Source organism: Phaenicophaeus curvirostris, chromosome 14 (assembly GCF_032191515.1).
Source record: "Phaenicophaeus curvirostris isolate KB17595 chromosome 14, BPBGC_Pcur_1.0, whole genome shotgun sequence".
Taxonomy (NCBI): domain Eukaryota; kingdom Metazoa; phylum Chordata; class Aves; order Cuculiformes; family Cuculidae; genus Phaenicophaeus; species Phaenicophaeus curvirostris.
In genome coordinates, this window is record NC_091405.1 from 19,018,027 (window position 1) to 19,039,089 (window position 21,063).

Genomic DNA, 21,063 nt, shown 5'->3' on the forward strand with positions numbered 1-21,063 from the left:
AGAAAGTTTCATTTATTCTTGCTTGTTATTATGAAGGAAAGATTTGATATTCCTGGTGACTATGAAGATTAAACCAGAGATTTATGTTAATGCAAAGGATTAAAAGAATCTTAATAACATTTATAAAGATGCAAATGTTCGCCTGCATTTTATCTTTTTGCAGATGAATGTGCCATAAGGGAAATATTGAAGGGAGAGAACTCATCCTCACTCTGAATTGCAACATCTGGTTTCATACTGCACTCACATGGTCAATAAGTACTAGTTGCGTTTACTGGTGTGTTTCTGAGCAGTGGGATAGAGATTTTTGCCCTAACTAAGTTACAAATATCAGTAAATGACAATCTGTGGCCAACTTCAAATATGTAGTGCCTCTTTAGTGTGTGGCTTCCCTTGTTGTGGGTTTCAAGTAATGGTAAATATTTCTGTTTTTTCTTGCTGCTCTGTCCCTTTTAGACTTATTTTCTAAATAGTAAAGAGCTTGAAATACTGACTCTGCTGTAGAACCCTCAGCTGTGTTTCCCCAGTATCAAACCACTCTTCCAGTGCAAACACAGGCCACACCAGCATGGAAAATTATGTGCTTTATTTGGGAGCCCTGACATATTATATTATACATATATGTACATACATATAATGTGGAGAAATTATAGAAAAAATATGATTTGAAAAAGGAGGCAATTAAGGTGAGAAGATGTAAACATCACTAGCCATTTATGTTCTGGTTTGGGTTTTTTCCTGCTCCTCAACCATTTTTTTGCTAACAGACGTATATATAAACAGCAGCCACCTAGGTTTGTTATGCAATTCCACCAATATGACTGGGAGCGTCCCAGCTCTCCAATCAATATAAATCTTCAAAAGGTTTTGAATAGTTAAACATCAAATAATCCATATAGTAAAAGTCATAGCTTCGCTGTCGTTGAGAAGGAGAAAGCTGTGCAAAGTACTGCTGTGTAATTTTAGTGGTAGTTCTTTCTTCATCAGAGTGCCTGTCTTTAAACTTGGGAAAAGTTAAATTTTGCGGAGCGCCAATTAAGTGCAAGAAAAAGTTGGCGTCTTCTTCCATACTTTCGAATTTCCCAACAAAGTCGTAGTCTATTAAACATGGGCTGCAAAGCCTATTGACGTGATCCCAGTGGATATCCATACCCACTGGCCTGTGTACATCCAGGAGATACTGAATGAACTCTTTAAATTTGACCCCAGAGCCTGTCCTTAATGCTTCTTTGGTGGCATTGACACGGTATCTGGAAATGATGGCTTTTCCAAAAACCGGGTGGTAGTAATTGTTTGGATGTTCAAACTTGTCCCGAAATGCAGATACCAGCTTTTCAAAAGGTTCACGAATAAAAAGCATCTTTGTGTAACTGTTGAGCCTATGGTAAATTCCTTTGTGGTCAAACCCATCCAGCCTCTTTAAATAGTTTCCATAGTGCACTGTGTTGTGCTGTATGTCTTTTGTGGAAGAAGCCAGCCCGTTAAGAACCATGAGCACCCGTTTCCAGTTAGAGCAGCCGGCTTTTGGTACCTCGCAATATAGGACTCTGTATTTATCTTCTACAAATATTCTAGAAACGTGATAAGGAGTGATTATTCTTCTATTATTACTCTTGTATTTAGAACAAGTCTCCCTCATTATCCGCTTTCTTTCTCTTTGGATCTGATAGAGACTTTTCCACTTGCTGTTTCTATCCTCGGGTTTAAGTGTGGGCAGGTTGAGAATGGAGCTGTTCATGGAAATCAGAATTGGGCTCTTCTTAATAATAAATCTCCTCCTCCGTTTATGGAGCCTGATGGAATTAATTTCTTCACCTTTCTGTTGATCTTTCACGGCAAACATGATGCTGCTTTGCCTTCTGTCTGTGCTTTGGAGGTTAGTGGGCATGTTTTCAGGTAGGTGTAATGAATCGCTTTGTTTTGCTATACTGTCTGCAATATTCTTTCTTAATCCTCTATCCGGGTTATTGCTGGAAACACAGTCCTGTTGAGGAAAAATAGATGAAAAATGTTAGTAACTGAGAGAGCGTCACTGTTAACAGCTTGTACATCTTAATAGGGATCTGTTTATGCACTGGGTGTTCTGCAGAATTGTACAACCACACATTGCTGTGAGCCCTTGGTGCTGCGCTGGTGCTGTGGCATGGAATTCCCATCCTGTTCCATGCTTACAGAAATCCAAAAGCTGAGATGAGCCTGAACTGGTAAATTCCAGTTCAGGTGTGAGTTTAACTGTCTCTTAGATGGTGCCTATACTGACTTTGATAGAATCTTTAGTCTTGGATATGCTGTCTTTGAAATATCACAAAAGGTATCTGGGTGTCCTGAGGACTGACTGGATGAGCATAGGGCATGGGTGGGAAGGGAGCTGTGGCTGGGATCAGACAAGTGAAAACGGAGTTAGCAGAGTGGGTCTATGGGCAGGGGGCTTCTGGGACCTGCCCTTTTTCATTAGGTCGATATCATATGTTAATGATTCTTCTGGCACGCAGCCCAGATACGCTGCATCACCTCCTGCTTCTTAAAGCAGCTGAATTAAATCCCTGTCTCCATGTCTATGCCTCCAAGTCTGAAATTAGGTTCTGGACACAGTTTAACTACATGTCATCTCTGTTTTGAGAACGCGCCTGCCGAGTGGCACGTGAACCACTAGGGAGCATTTTGACAGGGGAGGCAGATGTAGTTGCAGAATGCTTAGTTTTCACTTAAAACACTTAATGTTTGTTTATAGGTTTTATAAATTGTAAGATTCTGATTTTCAGTGTTTACTTTCTCTAATAGTACTTAAAACTGGCTTTAGGAATAAGATACTGGATGAGTTTTAAAGTGTACAGCCTGGGGATTAGTAGGGTCATGCTCTATCAAGGTGGTAGATGAAATCTTAATTGTAATAGTGATTTTACAGGTCTGTTTAGCTGAAAAAGAGAGATGGCGACTTGCTTAAATTGATAACTGTTTTACAAAACTGAAATGCAATATTTCAATATGAAACAATTTTTAGAGTACTATGCAAGTTGTTGCAGATCTTGGGCTTCTAAAACATTTTGCTCGCTCTTCTGGTAGCAGGGGTGGGATGGAGGTGCAGACTGGGATGCCACCTGATAATTTGTCATACAAGACACCAGGTATTCAGTTGTTGGGAGTGATTGTTGTACTCTGCTCTAATCTTCAGAGGCTCTTTCCAGTAGCCAAACATCTATTGAAGTTCCTGTCTAGGTAAAATTCAAGTTGTATTTCTAAATAATTACTCCTTACAAGGCAGGTGAAGTTCAATCTTATGCACTTAAGATGTGGCCTTCCACTCAGGTGGTCAGGCTGGAGTTGTAGTGATGGGATGATGTCAATCACATTGCACTGGTTTCGGCAGGCGATGGCATTTGGGGAACAGCTGGCGGCTGCACAGTTGGTCCTTTGCCTATTTTCCATGTGTCCTTTAACAATGGAATAGTGGCAGCCCACCGAAGCTGTTCACGGCTGCTGTGAGGGTGCCAACAGCCACTAGATGGAGGAATTCCACCAGTATTTGTCTTTAGCATATTTTTCAGTACCTCTTAGGACATTCATTTGATCCGTACGATTTCATATGGAATATTAACATATGCAAAGTTTACAGTGCCTTTCAGTGGTATCCAGTCTAGGAAAGAACTCATAAAACTAAAGTTGCATAGCTTATCAGATTCATATTTTAACAGAGAAACTTGTACTTCATGGCAAAGCTTTGATGCATCTTTCCTTTTAAGTGCTTCATCTCCAGTCTAGTGGCTTTATCTAAGCCATCTTTATCCATACTCAGAATATGGGAACAATTTTCCTTATGTCCTTCTGAAAACTTACTTTTTTTGGTTGCTGGAATCCCATGTTATATTTTATCCCTAAACAAAGAAAGAAATGAAAATCATTATTTAGTAAAAATAAAAGCATGAGTTTCATCTTTTTTTGTTGGACTGATGACAGTATGTCCTCTCAGTAACTGAAAGGAAAACAGGAACAAGTTCTATTAATGCAATGATAAATAGACCAATGACTAATAATAATTAATGTGTATTTCACAGTAAAAATGATTCTTAGAAGGCCTCTTTATTTACAGATGTCATAACTATGGAGTGAATGTATCTACTCGCCTTCACAGACAGGGAAGCTGAGGTAGAGATGAGTGAATGCTTAACCTCAGCTAAACAGCCAGTAGCAGAATGAGAAGCAGCTGAAGTTTGTGATCCCAGGTCAGAGCTCTAAAAAAAGCTGTTCTTTATGTACTTACCTAAAGCTGTGTGGTTTCTCCTCCCTTCCCCAGCATTGGATGGTATAGAACTTAATTACAGTAACAGCTTGCGCTGAGTACTGTCCTTTACTGTGTAAAACAGCACAGGCAGTGGAGTTGTGTAAGTGAGGTGAAGTTTGTAGAGTGTGAGGGACAAAACAATACAGAATTGTGCTTTGATGCATCTTCTGGTGTCTACAGTGATGTCTCCCTGAAAATATGATAATAAAGATGTGACAATCCTAGAGGGCAGCTTTATCAGATGTGTAGCATTTCTATACTGTTCTTCACTTCTAAGTATAAGCTATAAAGACAGGAATGTATAATGGCAAACACTTCTTAATTATGAAATTAGTTGGGGCTTTTCAACTTGTACAGCTGCTATCATCACTGTCGCTGTTGCTTGAGAACTTCAGTTGCCTGAAGGCTACAGTTAAATAAGTCTGCATTATGAATCCACAGCCTTTCTGACAAGGACAATGACAGGTAAAAGCATTACTCGGATAGCTCAGCCCCATCAGATTAATTTCCATGGTGCTATGAAAGCTCAAACACTGGGAATACGTAGTTCCCATTGCACCTTATTGCAGCTAAAGCAGCCAAGTCTACCTTATGTGATCAATTGTGTTTTGTTTTTTTAAAAATCGGATTTACAAGCTGGTGTTTGTAGTAGAGTCTGAGTAAAATTGCTGTGGTTGTTTCTATGCTGTCAGAGCTCATCTCGCAGCGCTCATTACTCTTGGCTCGTATTTGAGCTTTGATTGCACTGCAGCAATTTGTTAGCAATAAGCTCAAGTTAAGGTGGATGGCGATATTGTGATTCTGTGCCAATTAAAGCAAAGAGCATATTATGTTTACTTCATCAGAAATAAATTCCAGACATTTTATAGAAGGAGTTGTAAGCCTTTTCCTAGCTGTTTCTCAAAAATGCTTAGCTGCAAAATTAAGTTGGAAGGAACATTGTAAAGAGAAATAGAGCTAATCTATAGCATCCTTGTATGGGTTCAGGAGGATTAAACTGATTCTATTGCACCAGGCTTCATAATGTGATCAATTAAAGAACCACATTTATCCTACTGCTGTGTAACATATTACAGAGAATGCAGGTATGGGAACTGCTGTCCACAAAGAACAGCAAAAAATGAGCACCAGGACTTTGAAAGAGTTGATAGTAGAGCATGGGCGATCTGGTTAAACCATGAAAGTGTTCTCTTTGTCCACAGATGTAACGTCTTCTTTTTTGCTAACCCTAAAGGCATAATTTTAAGCCACTTGAGCTCAATTTGCGTTGGTTGCTTGGCCTCTGCTCTAAGGCATCATTAATACAGCTTGTTGGAGTTGTTGCTTAACTTTTACTTTAGGCTTTCTTGCAGCAGAGCTTGAAATTAAATATTATTTTCCTTATAAATTCAGGATGTTGTTATGCTCCCTTTTCTTACAGGCAGAAATCATGTGTCAGGTACAGCTTTGACAAGTTAACACTGTTGAGAAACTTAGTTTGATGCTGTGGATTGGTCAGTTCTGCTCTTTAAACTGCATTGAGTAGTGTTAAGTCTTACCTTGTCCCCTGTCACCGATTTACTTTGGCTGCAATACTGTCAACATGCATAGATGGGATTTTACATATTTAAATAGTTCTACTACTGTGAAATAGTTATGCCTACCAGTGTAAGATAGGGGAATGGTTGTGCAGCCTTCCCCAAAATATAAAGTCATGTAATGTCTACAAATCCAATCCATTTCTAAAAACATTTTGAGCTTCTCACAACTGGAAACATAGAGGTGAGAAAAGACTTGGTCACCAATCGGAAAACTGAGCAAGTACTTTGGGCAGAATCAGATGCAAATGTTGGAGTATTTGCTGCGCCCAAATTGTGATGTAAAAGGTAGGGTTAGGTTTTTTCCCCCAGATTTGTTTAGCTGTGATAGTCTGTCCTGGCTTCTAAGGGGAGCAGCTATAGCTTGTAGCAAACTCACGCTTTGCGTAGCTGCCTGTTAAAGTTGGTTTGTCTCTGCCACGAATGCTAATTATTAAACTTCTGAGAAGTGCAAAGAGCAGATATGATACTTGTCTCTTTCGTGTTTAATTATGACTACTAATAGGTTTTTGCTGTATTGTTTCATAAAGGTAACTTATTGGAGGGATTAATACTTTGCACTGATCTGATGTGCTTTAAATATTTTAAAATAAATGCTAGTAGGAGATGAGTAACTTTAAAAAAATCTTCTTTTACTGGATCTAAGATGTAATCACAACAATTCATGTTTAATGTAAATGTTTGGTGAAGCACTTGCCAGTCTCTTCAATGTTTTCTGATTTTGTGACTTCTAAAGTTGGCTTCTTTTAGCTGTCTCATGCTACAGTCTGTCACTTCAGATATAAAGCTACATGGAAAGAACCTCTTAAGTGCAGTGAACTCGGAAGTTTCATTGCACACATCTACTGTACTAATCAAAACCTGAATTTATTGTTATGCTACATCATTTCTGGCTGTGTTACCTACCAGCTCTTGGATGGTGTTGCTGAAATGATAACAGAAATAACCCACTAGGGTCTGCGGCACGCGGGTGAGGGCAGTGATCAGTAAGTGCTTGGGGCCAGGTGCAACAATGCCCAGCTGCCTGATATCTCACCAGTGCTCAGGCAGAGAGGATAGCTGAGAGGCAGAATCATTCTATCAATTGTACATCGTTTATGTCAGTTTTCATGGTGTTCTTTCTCTTCCCCCTGTGCACCCCTGATTTTCCAGAGCTGAGCTTGGCCTGTGTTTTATGTCTAGTTGTCTTTCATGAAATACGAGCCTTATGCTTCCTCCAGCCCTACCATACACTCAAACCCATTGTGGGCTTTTCTTTTTGGTTAAAATGCTACAAGCAACACAATAAAATGGCCTTCATCTTCCCTGTGTAATATCATACAGCTTTGCCTCCTGCCTTCTCCTCTCTCTGCTTCAAGACCTCATTTTGATTTGCCTCTGGTGTTTTGTGTTCTGAGACTACACTACAGCTGAAATATTTTTTAATAAAAATGATAACTTCAGCTCTGCATCTGAAACTCCATCCCTTAACGGGCATCTGTGGGCAGTGTGTGCTTGTTTGCTCCATCCAAACCGATCTGTGAAATGCAGTCTGGAAGGGCATGAAGATCTGCAGCAAGCGTTTTATCTGCATGTGCTCTAGTCTTGGGTCTTTACTCAAAGACAACAGCACATACATAATTGCAGAATGAATAATAGGCTGCTGCTCAGGATTCTGATTAGCATGAAAAACTATTATTTTGAGGAAAAACCTTTTCAAACTTCCGGTCAGATCATCTTTTCCGTTTCTTTTGTCCTTTAAACTGAACTCTGCTTGTGCACTGCTGAACTACTGCCTTTTTCTGATCCTAATTACTCTGGTGTTTAAGGAGCAAATTAAATCTGTAAGCAATTAAAGTAATCTAATTGTTTTAAACATGGCTATCATTGTTATTTGTTTTTACACATAGATTTTATACATCTATGTAAAATATAGATGTAGTGTACATATTTGAATACTTGTTAAATAGATGAAAGCATTTTCTAGCAAGAGGTTTACTTTGACATTGAGACCTAATTACTAGAACAAACTTCATATGTGCATATCTTTTAAGTGTATGCTATGCTTATATCCTTTTTGTATCTAAAATTTATAGTTTTTTTGATTATGGGCCACTCCCTTCCCTCTTCATCTAAACTAAATAAACAATACCTAATCTTAATAAGGGAAAGCAGAGAATTCTCAGCAAAGCTGTAGCACATCTTAAATTGCACACAGAGAAAGAAGCAAACCTAGAGTGGATGTACATCATCAAACCTCTTTGAGTCCCCAGCAAAGCTGCAGTCTCATTTCGTACAGATGAGTAAACTTTTACAGTGACTGCTGGGGTTAAATGATGCCCTGCCAAGCCCTTGTCAAAGCTAAATGCTTACTGACAGGGCTCGCATCGCTGTGGTTTACAGACTTGTGAAGTCATGATTTCTGAGATGTAGTTTTCGTATCTGTTTCATGCTAATTGTAGCAATGATAAAGATAACACAAATAAGTCTTGGTGTAGTCTCTAAGATGACAGGTTGCATGCAGGAAAATCTCAAGCCTCCTGCAATTTGACCAAAGAACCTGTCTGTCACTCTTAAAACGAGAGCAGTCAAACCCAGTAGTTTATCCACTGAAGACTAAGGTTTTGAGGCTCAGAGGCTGCTGTACATCTCAATGTGTTGGGTTCTCAGCTACCCATAACCAACTGTAGCAAAGGACCTGATTCCCTAAGTCCATTTTGCTGACATAAAGGAGCCGAAAACCTTACAGAGAGGTTGGATGGCTAGTTCATTTGCACAGAGGGAGATGGACAGAGTGTTCCTGTGGCTGTTCCCCAGTCTCCTAAGTAGCCCTTTGGAGCTCTGAGTAGTTAAGCATGACTCTTTGAGTGAAGAAAGTTTTTCCCCATTTTGGGAAGGCATAAGAAGTTCGCCAAGCTACTGAAGATCAGGTTTTTTTAAATGTCTGTGGGCCTTCTTTCTCTTCTGAGTTCCTTTTTAAACCAGATAACTCACTCTTCCTGAGTTCCTAGGTTTTTGTTTCAATCCTACCATTGCCAAGTATGCAATTTGTAATAGTTTAAATGCAATCTATTTGAGAAACTTTGAACTCTGACATGTGGCTCATTCTTTAAGCGGTTCTTGTGGCAATGTAGAATATTTTTCAAAAAAATAGCCATTCACCCTTGTTTTCCCCTCTCTTGTGCCAGTATTGTGCACAAACTGAATTACTTCATATTGATCTTGTGCTTTTCAATCCAAGTCACCTTCAGAGAGGTAGGCATTGAATCTAAGTGGAACTGTTAACTTCGTATTTCTAAGCCAGGCAAATTGGCTGTTTCTCCATCCCGCACGCAGCAGGCAATGTGGTGTTGTGCTGCACTTGTGTCATGGGGCACTTATGGTGGTGGCAGCTTGTGTGCACTTCAGTTGATTAAAGCATGATTACTCTGGCTTTTTGTGAGTGAAATGACTTTCCATCTTAATGAAGTAAGGGAGTCTCTGGGCAGAAGAACTGTATGTGGGGAAAGCAGTGCGGTTCTGAAGGGCATACCCTGGAAATAATTAAAAGCGTTCAGTTCATCCATCAGTTTGAACAAGAGAAAAATTACAAATGGGGGAGCCAAAGCAGAGCTCAGCACACATACTAAGTGACTTTTAATGTTTGCCACTTGGGCTTCCATACTGTCGAAGAACTTGATATTCCCAGTTTGTTTGTGGTACCAGTAGCCAAACCTACAAATCCCAACTGAGCATCATTCCGAAGCACAGAGCTCGCCAGGTTGTGGCTGCTGTCGTGTTGTCACTGCTCCCTTCTTGATTCCTTAATTAATTCCCTTGTAGCCAACACTCTTGATGTAACAGCCCTCCTGACATTGTAATGTGCCTACATTACAATGCCCTTTGTGCACAGCTTTCCCTGCCTTTTCCAGTGAGGGGTTCTTTAGCAGAAGACCACAATAAGGAGCCGGTTCCTGCTGTTTCTACGTGTGGGTGTCACCCGAGTGTAGTGTTTGAGTCTATGCAATGTTTCTCTGACAAAATACCAAGCCTATCCTCCTGCTGCTGTTTCCCACTCATGAAGACATTGTACCCCTTGGACAGTTTGCCTCACGTCTGTTTTGCTGTATGTGTTTAAGTGTACCAGTAAGAAATACCATCTCTTAAAACTGCTGGGTTTTTTTTTCATTATTTTAAACACAAATTCAGGTGAGAAATAATTGTTTTGATATAGCTTTCCCTGCAATTTTTTTGACTCATTAAGGTCCAAACGAGAGAAGCAGAAGCAGAAATGGTAGTATGTTGGAGAATTAAATTCCTTTTGAATCAAAACCAAGTTAGTGCTGCTGTCATGGCAAGTCCTATCACCTATGGATCTGCAGTGACTTTGTTAGCTGAGTATTGTTTGAATCTGATGTTAGTTGTGTCCAGAAAGTTATTGATTTACATTCAGACTTTGTAATGAGGCTTTCTTTCATCTGTCCTCCATTCCATTGTTGAGATCATACGTTGTTTGAAGAGAAGCTTCTTGTATTACTTGGAATTCAAAACCCCAGATACTTCTTTGACCTGCGATGTGCTACTAGAACAGGTGTGTGGACCCTTAAAGATGGATACTACTGTGTTTGTAAATAATGTTCTTATGCTCTAAAATATGCTGATTCCTCCTCTGTGACTAATCAATCGTGTAATTTACACTCGCTCTGTTTCCTTGATAACTGATAAAGGAAAGGGAAATGCATGGTACCTCTATATTGCAAGCTTAATTGAATGAATGTGAGAAGCTGGTTGTGAATTTATTATGAGGAAGGTACCACTACTTGTTTACTTTAAATTCTCTTTGCTATTTAGCTATCCTAATTAGAGTACCATTTTTTGTCTTAATTTATAGACTATAAGAAAGCAGAAAAGTCAAGCCTGTGCTATTGCATTCCCTGTTCCTTTTGTGGACCCATCTCTGGGAATATCGTTAATTAGCATCATTAGCTTTCAGGCACTGTCAGCAGTTGCTTGCAATTTCTACTTAATACCTTTCAGCTATTCTCCATTCTCATATTTAATATTTGCATATCGCCTTCATAGCATGACTTTGACAAGGACATTACACTTCACTCAGGTTTATGAAAAAGCAAAAGCTCAGGTTTAAAACGTAGCACTACATTTATATTTAGGAGCCTGTAAGAGTGATACAGGTAACCAGAGGAGTTCCAGTGACTCACGCAAGCACTTCATGTAACTTATGACTGTGGTGGTGGAGTCGGCTACCCAGGGTAGCTCACCTAGGACCCTGAAATGGTTCAAGAAAGTGTGCAAGTGGGACACTAAAGCTTCAGTGGCCTTTCCGTTGGAGGGAGGACAAAGTGATACAGTGATTCTAGGTTTCTATGAAATCAAGAGGTTTTTTTTTTTTTTTTTTTTTAAATACTACTTTCTGGTCATATGCTGAAAAGCTGTGTGACTACCACTGTTTAAAATAAGCCGTTTCAGTCATCCTTAGTGATGATTTCTCCTTTGTCAGCAAGATAACGCAGAGATTCTTATTAAGGTCACAGAGCTCTAAAATCAGCTGAGGTATCTTTGCTTAAACCACACTCCTCTGCTAGGCCTCTGAAAGGAATTGGTCTGTTTTATTGCTATGCACTGATATTCCCCATAGAACTGTGCTGCCTCCTTGTTCTTTGTGTTCTCTTTCTTTTCTTTCAACACCCTAAAGGCATCACAATAACCAAAATAAATATACACAAACATCTTGAGACAAATGCCTATTAGGATTTCTGATGTTTTGAACATTTTTCTGCCTTCCCTTATCTGCGTTTGGCTTTGCTTAAGTAAAAAACTTGCAAATAATTAGAAACCAGATAGAGATTTCTCTTACCTTTAAAACTACACACAGACTGAGGAACCTCAACTCGCTTGTTACTGGATTACTGAATACTAGACTAAAGTATTACAAAAGCACTGCATTAACTGAAGAAACCCATTTGTTTCAAGTGGCTTTAATTATCTGTATTTAACGTTTCCTTTAATGGAAATAAATGTTCAGATGTTCATGATGTGTACGATGTTGCTACTGGTTCATAACTGTTGAATAAAAATTCCTTTCTTTGGATCCCTTTTACTGAAATTGAGAGAAAGGTAGTAATGAACATGTCTTATCCTATATTTTGATAAAATTACTGCTGATTTAATTGCAAGTAAAAGTTAATTTAAGTTAAATAAAATGTGTAATGTTTTAGACAGGAAGTTACAGCATTAAGAACCTGAATCTTGTTAAGCATCGTTTAATAATAGAATATTCTAGTTGATTTTCTTTGTCCCAATTCAAAGAGAAAACAGAGAAGGTACGGTTACTACAAAAAGAACAATGTGGAAATCTGTAATGTTTTTCTTTCTTTTTTTATTGTACAGTTGGAGCTGCTATTTCTTATGTACATGAAAGCCTTCATTTTGCAATATAATATTAAAAATACCAAACACTATTCTTCTAGAACTCTATGCAATTCATAAGTGGTTTATGTAGTGAAGCTAAAAACCTGCCTGGTGTATGTGGCTGAGCTCCTAACTGTTGGCTTGTGCAGTAGTTCCTCCATCCCTCAGCAGCCTCAGGTGAGCCAGCAGAACCGCGTGGGCATGAAGATGTCAGGCAAGGTAATACTTCTGCTCACGGTCCGTTATTTTTTCATTGATCTTTACAAGCCTATAACTCTTCTAAAAAGCATGTCATTAGGTAGCTATTGAAAGGAAAATGCTGATGATGGCTCTACAGAACCAATAAAGCTGCCTTTATTAGCTTTTAAAAGGTCTTTACTGCTCATAGGGTCTTAGTCTCAGCTAGCGGTGAAGCACATTGAGGCACTTAAGACTTCGTTTTCGCAGGTATCTCCAGAAACCTTCGCCCCTGCACTTAGTGCTCCACCCTTGTGAACATAGTGCTTTTGCTTCAAAGTTTCTGCCCAGTGCAGTCAGAATGCACGATGTTAAATATATGTGCCCACTCTTAGGCGTTGCTGACCAGGGGCAGGGGTCCCTGGTGGCTCCTGGGAAAGGAATAAATTTGTTGCTAGTATTACAATAGCTAAGACAGTAAACATTAATTTTCACTAAGCACTTTGCTATAAATCTCAGTTTAATAACCGTTTCAGATGTTCTAGATAAATCTTTAACCTTTCAGCTGTTCCTTCTTGTAGTCCTGTATCAGTGATGAATCTTGGCAGTGACAAATGGCACTGTTAGACCCTGCAACTACTTCTGGTCATGTTCTTCCCTCTGTGTTTTCTTAGAGGTAGGAGGAGGGGAAAGGGACAGGCTGGGGAAGACAGCTTGAATACCGATGTCCGTAAACGGCTTCCTTCTCTTCCTCTTCTTCCTCAAACTCTGAGCGTGTCTGGAAAAACTAGAAGTCTCCATCTTAAAAAATACATTTAAAAAATCAGTAAATTGACTGATATAAACAATTCACTTGTCTTGGTAGGAAATTAAGCAATGTTAGATGATCAGTTAACAATCTGCAGCTTTCCAGATCATTTAGTTGTGACAAAAATGCATATTAAGCATCTGAAGTGTGTACACTGGCTCCTGAAGTAGGAACTATGTTGTGCTATTGAGATTACTTGCAAGGAGTTTACTCTTGTGATAAATTGTCTGATAGCACAGCCTGTATGATTGAAAGTGATGCACGCCTTCTTACAGCAGCCAGGAAGTCCAGAAACATGTTCCATTTTAAAGTTTCTAAACCTCTGTGGCAAAAAAAGTTGCCAGCTTTCATATTGGAGAGAGAACTGTTGTCATAGGACAAGTGGGAGTTAATGGATGTCACCGAAGTAGCTGATTTGTGTTGGACTGGAATGAACTTGTCTGAAAGCTCTGGGTCTGCCCCACCTCTACCACCACCTGATGGGAAGACTGGCAGGCAGGTACAAGAACAACTCACATTTATGAATAGTGATGTTCCAGGTGTCAAAGCGTGAAGGTAGATGGAATTGAGCAGTAACCCTGTCTTTCCAAGGACAAAATAAAAAAAATGTACTGCTTTTTGCAGTCAAGATCCAAGCGAAAACAGGATTTTGATTCAAGGTTAGAATGTAAATTAGTGAAATGAAGATACAAGATTAAATTAGGAAACTCTGATTTTGGGAATACTCAGTTTCTCTTATAATGGTATTTCACAGAATACGATTTTGATGACTGTCAGGTATTGATGCATAGCATGTTTAAAAACCTCCAAACCAATTCTACTGATGCAGTATGAGGTCTTTTAATTTTCTTTGGGTATCTTCTGTTTTGAAAACAGTACAGACAATTATAAAAAAGTTAGGGGAATGCGTCAGCCTCTGTGTAATGCAAGTATTTTGCGTTAACGCTACAGTGATCTGTCATGAAACAGCATCAAACCGTCAAAATAAAACCGGAAAAACAAAAATCTAAGAATTAGTATCCATTGACAGGAAAACTTTTGTTTAGGATAAGGGGAGATAAATCTCCAAAGCTCAGTTTCATACAGCAAATACCCTTTGTGCCCAGTCTGCTGCAGTGGGGATCTGTGCTGGTGAGGTGGTGTGGTCTGAGTGAGCTGAGCTGTTGTGCATCGCTCGCTCTGCAGCTGATCGGGTAGAGCTTAAGGCATTGCAGGGAGCTGCCCTGTGTTAGACCCAGGGACCCTAAGCTGTGTAACGCTTTGACCCGCAGCAGACCAGCATGGTGACCTTCCTAGTAACTGCATAGCCCCAGGAGCTCTGGGAATGTGGGGGGTGTCCCTCAAGGAAAGGGCTGCAGTGTCTCACAACAGGGCAGAGAACAGGCTCTGGCTTCTGATGAAGCATCTGCTCACAACTCCAGGCACATTTAAGAGCTGACTGCATCCAGTACCTTCTAAGACTTCGATCAGACCCTAAATTTTCATGATGTGATGAACTCTATCTCGTTTCTGATTATTGGTTTAGTGGGAATAATCTTTCTTAACAAGTTCTCAAGGGTGCTACAAAGCTTCAGTAATATTAAGTGAGAGCTTGGTGATTCTCCACCACCAAGTGGCATAAAACTGTAAGGATAATGCTTTAATAGCATGTTTTCTTTTGTCACAAATATTAATTAATTCTGTCCCGTCTTCAAACAACTGCGATGATTTTTGTGCTGTTTGTTAATATATTTAGATTAGATGTTAAAGGGAAAGCCTAAACACACTGTCATCTTCAGACACACTCAGGCAATTAGAGCGCTGCTTGTGTTATTGTTTTATAAGTGAAGTCATAAATTAAGAACCTCATTAAATTTTCAATTGCATTAATAAGAAAAATCAACTTATTAAATTCTTCGCTAAGGCCTAATAACAAAACATTGGAAATGCAACTTTATTTTTTCCCTCTATCTTTGTTAATCCTCATTGCCCAGGCGGCCTTCTCTACCCTTAAACTAGGAGAAATAAAGTAACAGGAGCATTAATTGTAGAAAACAGTCTCTTAAATGGAGCTTGTCACATTTTACAGCATTTTTAACAAACTCCTGTGACTGACAGCCTGTCCCAGCAATAGCTGCAGGCAGCTCAGCTGCACAGTGCCAGCATCTTTGCCCTGGTGCTTGGAACCCCCTTTGTTTGTAGCTGCATATCAAATGAGGACTGATTGACAATGCTATCTTTACTTGGCAATGCATGACACAATGTGATGCTATAGGTTAAGCTCTTTTAAAAAAGAAACATTAACAATACATCAGTTTTTCCCTGCAATTGTAAATTGTAAGTGTATGTATTTAATGGGGCATGCAAATATGAAACTGCTTGGTGAGCGAAGTCTGCACTGATAGAAGTGGCTGCATATCCATTAAAATCATAATGATTGGGTTCATGAGCTTTTTTTGTTGGTACCAACTAATGGTTCAAGCCCAAATTATTGGAAAACTAATGTAGTTATATCCAGTTCTGCTACAGCTGATGTATTTGTTTGGTTTTTTTTCTGCTGGATGGTAGTGTGCTTGCAATACCACAGGAATTCCTCATTCATGTTGAGAGGCGTTGGTGTTTAACTTACTCAGTGGTTGTCTGTTATTGCCAAATTTTAGTGAAACAAAGATGATCGTGATGGGGCATGATGTGCTTTGCATGCAGTACTAACTCACTCTAGGTGAGTAAATACAGGGAAAGAAAAACAATTGTCTAGGTAATTGGAAGACTTCATTGTAAATGTGAGTTGATTTCAAGTGGGTTCTGACTGGGCCTTTTAAAAAAAGGCATTTATTTTCACAACTAGAGGTTGTCTCACCCTCAAGATAGAGAAGCATGTCCAAATATTTAGAATTGTTACAAATGTGATAAGGAGGATATTGACACTAATGAAATTCTGATTGGTGAAACTTCAGTATGTTTCTCCCCTCTTCCTGAAATGTGAATGTTTACAAGCAAGTTCCTGTGTAAGATGGCATTTTGTTGGGTATAAGCAATGAAGGGGAATCCCTTTTGTTCTGTTTTGAACGCCTGCAGCTCAGCCCTGGGCCAGTTGCTCTTCCTGTTGGCAGCTATAATGCTGTTGGCCTGCAAGCGTCACTTAGGATCGTTACATTAGGTTCGTTATTTCACTCTCACTGAAGCGCTGAGATTTGACTAAGGCTGCCTGGGTTTTGCAGGAGCAGGATTTCATCTAGAGACGTTGGATTTCAGGTAGAAATGTGATCTGCATTGAAGATGTGCTTAAGCATGTTTTTCCTGGGTCAGTGTCATGTTGAAAGCTGTTTTGTGGTTTGGCTTAAGCGTTTATTTTCATAGTATATCACTCTAGCAGAACAATTTAAACTACCTGTACTTCTGTGCGATAGTTTCTTAAAGGTGGTTTGGTAGAACAACAGGTACTAGCTTTTCAATTTTTTTCTGTTTTCAAGCAGAATAATAAGTTTTAATGTACTTTTTTTTAACACCCTTGCTGTAATAAAGCATATAAAATAATTTCATTAAGCTTGGCCTAGACTTGCACTAAAAATCTCCTTAAGTGGGCAAACGTAGCACAGATGTGAGGTCTACGATGACTGCAGCTGTGCCAGTCTCCTGGCAATGTGTCACTCTTAATGTGACACCTGCATTCCAGCAATCAAGGGTTACAGCTTCTGGCAGCGTGAAGTTCTCATTATGGCATTTCTGCTCTGCAGTAAAATAATTATTTCAAAGCAAGCTCCTTCTTTCTCATCCCTAACCTGAGATCAGAACTCTTCCTGCTTATTGTTTCGTGGCTTTTTATCTAATCATTATCTGCAGCAGCTGGGTTCATGTTAAAAGTTAGTTTTCTGAGATGGGCCTAAGGTGCATTGCTTGGAAAAAAAAAAATGTATATGTGTGTATATGTATCTCTATATAGAAGTAACAAATTAAAATCTGTTCCAAAGTACACTTCTACTTCAAGTAAATAAACTGGGAATAGCTTAAAATTATAGGGTATTTTTTATACTTAATTGTCATACACACAAATTATTTTTATGAGCTTGTCTTTCAGTGAATCTATGAAGTATTAAAATGAATACTTTCTGTAATTATTTTATCTAGGGAATTTAAAAATAAGTGCCACACAGCATCTGTCTGGAAAGTTGCCACAGCGGCAGCCTGAATCAATTTGACTGATTCCACTGGAGATATTTTTTAGAGGAATGTTTTTGTTATTTTTATCCTGTAACAGTGAATTTTCTTTAAAGTCCAAGTGGCAAACAATGTGAAGTGAACTGTTAGGAGGTACTATACTGCCACAACAAAATATGCTCACACATGTGGAGGTCAAAGGCTTTGGACAAGACATCCCTCTATTCCCTTTTCCCCTTCCCATTTCTGAAATTGCTCCAGGCACATGTGCCACTGGGTTAGTTTATTTTTTCAGTGTCACATACTAAAGAATTAAGCTAAATTAAATAGGAAAGTAACACACAAAAGGCTGAAACAATTCTGAATTATAACTTCATGACCAAAACCAGAACCAGCTTTTCTGGGATCTGATGACTACAGTGGTGATAACAATTACAATGGAAATTAGTAAAGCATCTTGTAAAGAGAATTACTTTTCATCAGCACCTTATTTTGAATAAATCGGTGCAGAGTTTTAATTTGTAATTCAGTTTCCTTAATGCATTCACCTTGTGGAACTGAGAAATCAATAGGATTGGATGGGTGCATTGGTTTTGCCTCTGTGCTTTAAAGGTCACATCCTAACTCAAGCAACTGTAAACATTAAATTTTTTTAAAGTAATTTTAGAATAGATAATATTTCTTTGTAGCCCCAAGAAAAGTATGCCCACGTGCTTCCGGCAGCAGCATAGTTTGATACATTACTGCTGTGTCACAAACAGAATGCAGAATCCTTATTAATAATCCTATTAATGTTTCATCTAATGTGAGGGAAATGGTAAATAAATTGTGGCTTTAACCCACTGCTGAGCTTCCAATTACTATTTTTCTCCCTATCTGCTTGCAGTATATATTTTTTTTTAATATGACTGAAATGTTCTAACAATCAAAGGTTAGGATCCCAACAGCACGAAGCCCTCATTACGTGATTTCTGCACTACAGCAAAATAATGATTGTGAAGCAAGCTGTTCTCCATGTAGCACTTAAAGAATAACTCCTAAGACTACCCATTTACCAGCTTCTGGTTATGGATTCAATTACTTCATGCCTCGGGTTTGTAGATGTTGGAATCATGTCATGCATCTGTCTTGAGCTGTGCCATGAAAAGCACTCAAAGTGAATAAATTACAGGTGATGCTCCCCAGAAGCACTTGGAGGCTTTTGCTTTCTCCCAAGCTACTCAAGGCTGTGTCTTCTAAAAGTTTAATGAAGGTTTCATAAACCATAAAAAAGCCCACCAGAATGTCATGACCTCCTTTCAACTTTCGATGCTGCATGGGAAAAAAAAAAAATCTCTTTTCTACAACCAGCAGGGAGAACAGGATCACACTTGAGACAACGATTAAATGGAACGGTATAGTCCCAAATACATATTGAACAGAGCTGGAGAGGGAAATGAACAGTATTTCAGGCATCTATGCAGAGCTCCTGAAGAGGGACTTTATTTTTCCAAACAATAGGTTTTTGTATCGGATTAGTACAGTTTGCCTCCTTTGCCACAGTATAAAATTGGCAAGGAGATGAAATCATAAATACTTAATTATTAGCAAGTGACTGTAGGTACAGCTGCTGCAGTTCTACCATTTCTTATATTAAGCATAAAGCAGGGGACAATTCCGGGTGCCACTACTCCACCTGACCTGTAGCCCAATTCTTTTTCTTTCTGTTACCACAGGATAAAATTAAGTCACGCATTAATGTAAGGGTGGCCAAATGTTTTTTAAGCAGCCTCTTTTTCAGGAAGGGAGCCTGCTGTGCTGACAGTGTGAGAAAACTTGCAGCTAGTGAACAGCCATTGATGGGTGATCTGAAGTAATTACCAAGTCTGAAATTTGAATAGTGTTCAAACCATATCACAGTTATAGCTCAATTATTGATCTTGCTTTTATGAGAAATCTAGCATTAGCTGTGGATTGTTTGTGCTCTGGAGACCTGGAGAATGCAGGAACATGCTTACTTGAAAATGGAAATAATGAATTTACTTAGAGCACAGGCTTGCTCTTTTCCTGTTTTGTTGTTGTCGTTCTCCTTTTTTCTCATTTTTTACCCAGTAGAATTTCATGGAGAATGAGCTAGTAAGGCTACTGATACAGTCCTGTCTTTAATATCTGGTAAACTCTTCCATGCTGTGTGGCCATACATTATGCTCCCAGCTCACACTTTGCCTTCCAATCCAAGCCATTCTGTGATTCTATGCTGGGTGTTTATCTTAATGTAAGCTACTTAATTCAGTAGGTATCACGGAGGAATAATATTTAGTGGATAATGCACACAGAGGAACAAGACTGAAAGGGTTCCAAGTACAAGCAACAGACTGGATAGAATGGGAGAGAAATAGAAAAATTTGTGCAAGTTGTGTATTAGGAAACTGGATTTCTTCTTGTGATTAAAGAAATTGGCAGGTACAGAGTTTGGCATGGCCCCTCGCGTCTGGAAAGTAAAAGCACAGGTCATGGGGTATGCTGGATAGTTGTGTAAATCTGTGCAGATCTTAATTTATTAAAGAAAAGCCTCCACTTCAGTCTCTTCTGTATCCAAGCTGGTGATCTCCTGTAGGTTTTTACAGTCACCCTACGAAGCTGAGTACAGTATACGAGTCATCGCTGTGGAAACCTACCAGAGGGCTTGGGAAAGGATAGCATTCCCTTAAAGCATTATAGGATAGCAATTAACATAATTGCTTTTGTACTTCATGGAGATAGTTTTTGTTTCTTCCTTACTACAGGAATGTAATTACCTAATATATGGGATAATATCTGTTATGCCGAAGCCATGATACTTGCTTCATTGGGACCAGACTTTTATCTACAGTGCTAAAAATTGGCTCATATAATAGAACCAGCTATTGTTCTACAGTCATACCTAAATGTGAAGAGCACTCTCTGGGAGATATGCCTGGCCTCTGAGCTGAGAATTATAGGTCAAACTGCATTGTGCACCTAACTAATATGTCAGAAAGAGACCAAAAAGTCCAAATAAATGGGCCACTTATTCCAAGATGATCAAAAGGCAGAATTGTAAAGCCTAACCTTCACAAAATCCCAGCTTGCTTTAGTAGTTCTCTATCTTCCAGAAAGAGACCTTGGGATTTCCATTCATATGCTTCACTAGAGGTTGACTCTTTTGTAGTCTCTCTCCTATTTTTAAATAGGAAAGGCATTATTATATGCTTTTGTGGATACACCTGAACGGGTGCTTCCTGGAGTGACTGTTACGGACTTGGGTGTCTATCATCCTCTGAATTAAGTTCTAACTATCTGTGTTACATATCTTTAATGCCGTTGTGTAATGCTTTGTAGTGTGAAGCATGTGGAGTTTCACAGTGAATATAGCATTTTTATTGTCACGTAATGACAGCTTTTCCACAATCTCTTTGCATCTTGTAATATTTGGAGTAATATTTGTTTAAAAAAGTCTTACATTTGGGAACTCATATGGCTTTAAATTACACGATGCTCAGAGTACTTTGCAGAGCTGTTATCATAAATAAATTTTTTTTTCCATCAACAAAGAAATCCAGTGAGCATGAGTCTATATATATGAGTTTTCTAACTGCAGAAGCATTACGTGTACCTGCGGAGCAGAAAAGGACTGATCAAGGCTGTTGAACTGTTGCCCTTGCGTGTTTTGTTCTGCAGCTGAACATGCTATTAAAGCA

General features: G+C 39.0%; 1 protein-coding gene across 1 annotated transcript in view; it reads right to left on the bottom strand.

Annotated features, from left to right (window-relative positions):
- Positions 1–585: 585 nt before the first annotated feature.
- Positions 586–21,063, bottom strand: part of CHST8 (carbohydrate sulfotransferase 8) — a 150,663-nt gene continuing 130,185 nt past the window's right edge. The window contains exons 3-4 of the mRNA XM_069868515.1: positions 3,835–3,872; positions 586–1,984 (exon numbers count right to left, since the gene is read on the bottom strand). Coding sequence (XP_069724616.1) covers positions 845–1,984; positions 3,835–3,872 — 1,178 coding nt within the window. The 3' untranslated portion in view covers positions 586–844. The remainder of the gene's footprint in view (positions 1,985–3,834; positions 3,873–21,063) is intronic.